This window comes from Podarcis vaucheri, assembly GCF_965113315.1.
Source record: "Podarcis vaucheri genome assembly, chromosome: 2".
NCBI classification, from domain to species: Eukaryota; Metazoa; Chordata; class Lepidosauria; order Squamata; family Lacertidae; genus Podarcis; species Podarcis vaucheri.
Genome location: NC_138760.1, coordinates 5,165,841 through 5,171,191, shown reverse-complemented (window position 1 = coordinate 5,171,191; position 5,351 = coordinate 5,165,841). Strand labels below are relative to the sequence as shown.

The window sequence follows — 5,351 nt, the reverse complement described above, 5'->3', positions numbered from 1 at the left end:
GTTCCACTAAAAGAGACTGTAGATGGAGTTCTACTGGGACTCACAGATGGAATAACCACTTCTGCTTGGGCTTTATTATAGGCCTCCAATGCCTCCTGAAGATATTTATCATAATCTATCAAGGAATCAAGTTCTGTGGCTCCAGCCCCATTATTCATTCCACTTTCTTGCCTTGGGGTTACAACTGGTGGAGTGTTTGGATTAGGCTCCCTTCGATGTGGAGCATAGGGTGGAGGTGGAAGCAGCTCTTCCTCTGGTCCCTCAAAAATGGGTTTGAGTTTATTTGGCAAGATTCCTTTCCTAGCTTCGGCTTTTACAGCCAATAATTTGCATCGTTGGACTTTGCATTCCCTTATCCATGGAGGATTTTTATTTAATGTGCTCAGCCAAGAATCTATATATGAAAATTGTTCTGGGCATCCTCCAGTTTCTTTGGCGATGTTAGACCAAAGTTTGCTTACTAAATTTATATCAAAGGTTCCTTGAGATGGCCATTCAGTATTTTGCTTCGGCCACTCTAATTCACATAACGTTCTCAGGCGCTCTGGCGTCATTTTGACTCCATATGCCCCTGAGAAGGCTTTCTTAAAATTACTTAACATGCATTCAAGAGGTGTATTTCCCCCCTTTGAACCCCCAACTCCCATTGTATGGCCCTGTGAAGTATCCACTCAGTCACTCACACACACACTTCGTGAGTTTCCTTGCTCAGTGAAGTCGCCTTACTGAGAACCGAAGTACTACCCACTCCACACTCAGGTCAGCTACAGATTGCTCTGTACTTTCTCACACATACAATGCGCTAGATACTTCACCACACGCTACCTCCCATTCTTCCCTTTTCCCCCACCAGACCACCATCTGATATACCCAACCACCTAGCGTACTCAGTTCCCACTTACTGAGACGCAGAAGTTTGATCAAGACTTCTCTTCCTCCCAATTAATTGGAGGGCCAAAAATCCCTTTGTGCACTTACCCTTGGTTGGTTCCGTTTCCCCCCGGTCCGTCGCCGCCAGTGAGCAGGGTATCAGACAGATGAGACTTCTGCGTTCCCCTGGAAAAAAACTTTCCAGTGCGCGCTGGGTAAGCAGTTTAGAGATCCTCTCTCTTGTACCCTGCCCAGTAGGGCGAAGGGGCTGCGTTCCAGCAGACCACTTATCCGAGTCGCAGGCACCATAAAATGTAGCACCCTGCTTGTGGTTAACGCTTAGCTGGAATGAAATATTCAACGCAGCAATAGAGAAATTAAAATAATTATTTATTTGTCAGACAAATAAATGAGAGGCACAGTGGTATATGGTTACCAAGCTCTGGCCTGCCTCCTGCCATTATGGCCAGCCCTTATATTCCCTTAATCCAGCCCCCTTTGCTCCTCCTGTGGCTGCCTCTGTCCAATCAGCCTAGTTGGATTTCCTATTGGCTGATTGCTATACCCAATCCTAAAAGATACACCCACATCCTCCTGTCCTTATATGGAACACAAACAGCTATATATTGTTACATCTATAAATGACAAATAAGTAGTAATATATCTTACATGTGTCTCAACAAGGAATCTTAATTACCAGCTCACCTCTTGCCCTCCTTGCCCTTTTGCCTTCTAAAACAAATGGTTAATCTTAAATTTTTATCTTAAACATATGTCAAGGATCTTGAGTTTCACATCAACATTGAAAGATCTACTTCATTTGAAGGTTTCTAAACAAATGTCTGACAGCTAATATATCAGGACAGCATTTGATGGCGTCTTCTTGTCTGGCAAGAGGCTGGGCTCAATGGCCCCCGTGGTCTATTCGAACTCTAGGACTCTATGATTCTATGAAATAAGAATCTAACATCTAAATTTGTTACTTTCTAAATCCTTTGCATAGTTACATTTAAGCCAATATATTTAAGCTAATATATTTCATACATTATCATAGGTAACCTTTTAAAAGAATAAAGCTTCTCAAAGTAGAAAGGAAGGAACTCAGTAAAAAAACAGTTTCAAAAGAAGCCTCTCCAGTTTACAACCCCTCCTTCAGCCAGCTGCTTTTCCCATTAGACAAAAAGACTTGCTAGCTAGATGCTTCCCCATTTGGTCTTGGCCTTTTAACCTTAGAAAGAAGATCTGGGTCATTTACTGGGAGGCACATTGATATTATTTTACTATTTACCAACTATTAATTATGTTTATCTCTGCCTTTTTTATCTTCTGTAACATGTAGGGTCCGTGTCCTGTAATTTCAGCTTTTACGACTTTGAGAATTGTTTTCTGCTATCAATCAAAGGGGCCCTTGTCTAGAAGAATAAACATTACCAAGGTTGTAAACTGCTGGTCTTCTGGCTTGAAACTTTTGAAAATCTTTAAGCTCTCTTTAATATACAAGTCCTGATCAAACATTAATAAAATGCAGGCTTATGCCTGATGCCTCACCATAGCAAGCCTGTTTCCCCTCCAGACCGGTCCCCATTCTGTGGCTGGCCCAGGCCTCCGCTTCTTCCTGGGTGGGTCAGGAGCAGAGGGAGGAGGGACAAAAATAGAAGCACAGCATCCAAAGAGCTCTGCCGCAGGATCAGGCCCAAGGGGCCCAGCTAAACCTGCAGCCTGTTTTCAGGGGGGCCCACAAGCAGCAGGGCAGGAGTGCAAGCACAATGCCCCCCCCCCAGGAATGGGGATTGTTCAGAGGCATCCACTGCCTTGGGCAGAGGAGGATGGAGGTGGCAGCCAGTTGCTGCCTCTAAGCCTAACCCACCCCACAGGGTTGTGAGGATTAAATGAGGAGGGAATCCATGGACACCCTCTTAAGCTACTTGGAGGGCAGGGTGGGGTGTAAATGACATAAACAAATGAGACGCCTGGTCTCCCCACCACTGAGAAAGTGGCATTTTAAAAAGAGCAGGCCATCTCTGTCCCCCTCCTGTCCCTGCTGGGGTTATTCTTTATTCCCCCCCTCCCGTTGCCTTGCTCAGCCTCCCCTCCCGTGTTTCTTCCCTCTCCTCCTAGGTTCTCTGATGGGGAAAATGAAGATCTGCAGGAGAAAGGGCCTCTCATTGAGGAGATCAGGGACTGCTGCTTTCCCAGGTAAGGATCCCAGAGCAGGGTGGAGAGGCTGGTGGCAACTTGGAGGGGGCTGCTTGTGGGTCTCCAGTGGACTTTGGCCCTTGATTTCCTGATTCTCACCAGGCATGTTTCCTCTCCCCTGCCCCCCTCCTTCCTTCCTTCCCCCCAGTTTGGTGTGGCTGTAAGTGAGGAGCTCCGGCAGGCCACCCTGAAGTGCAGCTTGCAGCAGGCCAGGGCCCTGGAGATTCTTAAAATGAAGTAGCAGAGAGATGCGCGGTTCTGGCGTGTCATCCAGGTAAGCTGTGTGAGAAGAGGAGGCTGAGCTCACGGAAGGGGCCTTCTCAGCTGCTAGCTGGGCACTGTCCCTGGGGGGCAGGAGGCCTGTCCTCTTCTCCCTGCTACCCACTCCCTGGGCAAATGCAAACGTGCAGGAGTAGGTTAGGGGGTAAACTCCAGCTCCATGCCACCCCAGTCTCCAGGTGGTGCGAGATTGCAGGGGTTCTGGGGGCTTTCCCTGGGTTTGGTGTCCTTGGAATGAGGGGCAGCCTTCTGTTCTGACAGCAGCAACCCAGATGCCCCAACAGAGAATTCCCTGAGCAGGCAGGAGCTGAGCAGCAAGGCTCACCCCCCTGGTTTTGCTGCTTGTGGCCCTGGAGGTGGCTGACTTTCTCTGGTGTCCAGAAACATGCTGCCTGTCTGCTTTCTTCTCTGCCTTTCCCTGGAAATTGAGAGCAGCCCTGAATGCCACGACCGCCGGCTGACCGATTTCCTGGATTGTGAGATGCAGTGCCTGGCCAGTTACCCTGTGCTGCTGAATAAGATCATCCAGCACACCAATGGTCTAGCTCAGTGTTTCCCAACATTTTTTGGGCAAAGGCACACTTGTTTGATGAAAAAAATCTCAAGGCACACCACCATTACAGCCCCGTGACGTCAGCGCACAGCGTCACGCTGGGAGGGACGCACGAAAGTGTAAGTTTCAATTTTTTTCTCTCCCCCTTGCCGGGGAACCTCCAAGCTTTGGGGGTGGGGGGAGGAGGCAGCAAAGCGAGGCAGGAAGGAGAGCGCGGCTTGGCTGGGTGAGCTTTGGCAGGGGCAGGGAATAAGAGCCGCGAGGCGGGCGCTGCGGACGGAGGCGCTGCCCGCTGAGCTCGCAGGCAGCCAGGCAGGCAGACGGCGAGAGCCCCACGCTGGGCGGCCTCTCCTCGCTGCCGCCGCCCCGCCTCTCGCCGCCCGACTCGCCCGCCTCCCTCCAGGCAACATCTCGCGGCACACTAGTGTGCCGCGGAACAGTGGTTGAAAAACACTGGTCTATATCTCTTTCTCCTGATCTTTGTGTGGTGGGGGGGGGGGTGTCCCAGGAGAGCTGCATCTCTCCATGATTCCATGTTGATATGCTTTCTATCTTTGGGAGATTGTGAGCTGCCTTGAGCCTCCCTTACTAGGGAAAGCCAGCACCCAAGAGGGTGGGGGGGGGGGAGAGACGATGGTGTGTGTTTACGCAACCCCCGTCTGCTTGCATTAGTGCCCCCTGAGGCTGTAGGGCATAGGTCTTGTTCAGCAGCCCAATTTTTTCCTACCGGCAAACAAGGATCCATTTGCCTTGTGCATCTGGGCTGCTGCTGCTCATCTGCCTTCCAGACCTGTTTGCTTTTAAATGCAGCCTTGTTCCTAGTTTGTGCTGGGAGTTGCTTTAAATAAAACCAACTTTGCAGGCAGCCTCTGTGTCCCACTCTCTCTCTCTGCACCTTCCTCACTCAGAGTCAACCTATGAGCACCAGTATCTCTGCCTGGCCTGCGATCAGGTCAAGGAGATCCTGGAAGACATCCAGGAGAAGCTGCAGCAAGCAGAGAACCACTGGCAGCTGCAAGTCTACCAACAGCGCCTGGATGACCAATCTCTGCGCAAGAGCAGCCAGCCACTGGCCAGGTAGTTCCAGGTAGGGCCTCCCCTTCGCCCTCCCCTCCAATCCCTGGCCTTGTCCTGCTCTTCCCCTCTGTGAATTGCTGCCTTTTTTCTGCCCCTGCTGTGCAAAACCTTGACCTTATGGAGCACCAGCTAATCCAGGAGGGGCGTCTGCAGCTGCGCATCAGCAAAAAGAAGACGGTGGGTAAGTGGAAGAAAATACCTCTCCTGCCAAGACACACCCACGTGTCCACTTTTGGAATCGTAATTCTTTTTTTGCAAATATGGGACATTCTGTAAGATGTACATTATCAACAATAAAAAAATTCCTTCCAGTAGCACCTTAAAGACCAACTAAGTTAGTTCTTGGTATGAGCTTTCGTATGCATGCACACTTCTT

General features: G+C 49.8%; 1 protein-coding gene across 2 annotated transcripts; it reads left to right on the top strand.

The window, feature by feature from the left end:
- The first annotated feature begins 3,004 nt into the window (after positions 1-3,004).
- Positions 3,005-5,269, top strand: LOC309524509 (rho guanine nucleotide exchange factor 11-like). 2 transcript variants are annotated; one of them, XM_082209079.1, is made up of 3 exons: positions 3,005-3,340; positions 3,781-3,884; positions 4,807-5,269. In XM_082209079.1, the coding sequence occupies exons 1-3, from the start codon at positions 3,315-3,317 to the stop codon at positions 4,977-4,979; spliced, it is 303 nt and encodes a 100-aa protein (XP_082065205.1). In that variant the 5' UTR covers positions 3,005-3,314; the 3' UTR covers positions 4,980-5,269. The 2 variants fall into 2 exon arrangements, with proteins under 2 accessions (XP_082065205.1, XP_082065204.1); XM_082209078.1 differs by lacking the exon at positions 3,005-3,340 and having other exon boundaries at positions 3,458-3,884.
- Positions 5,270-5,351: the final 82 nt, after the last annotated feature.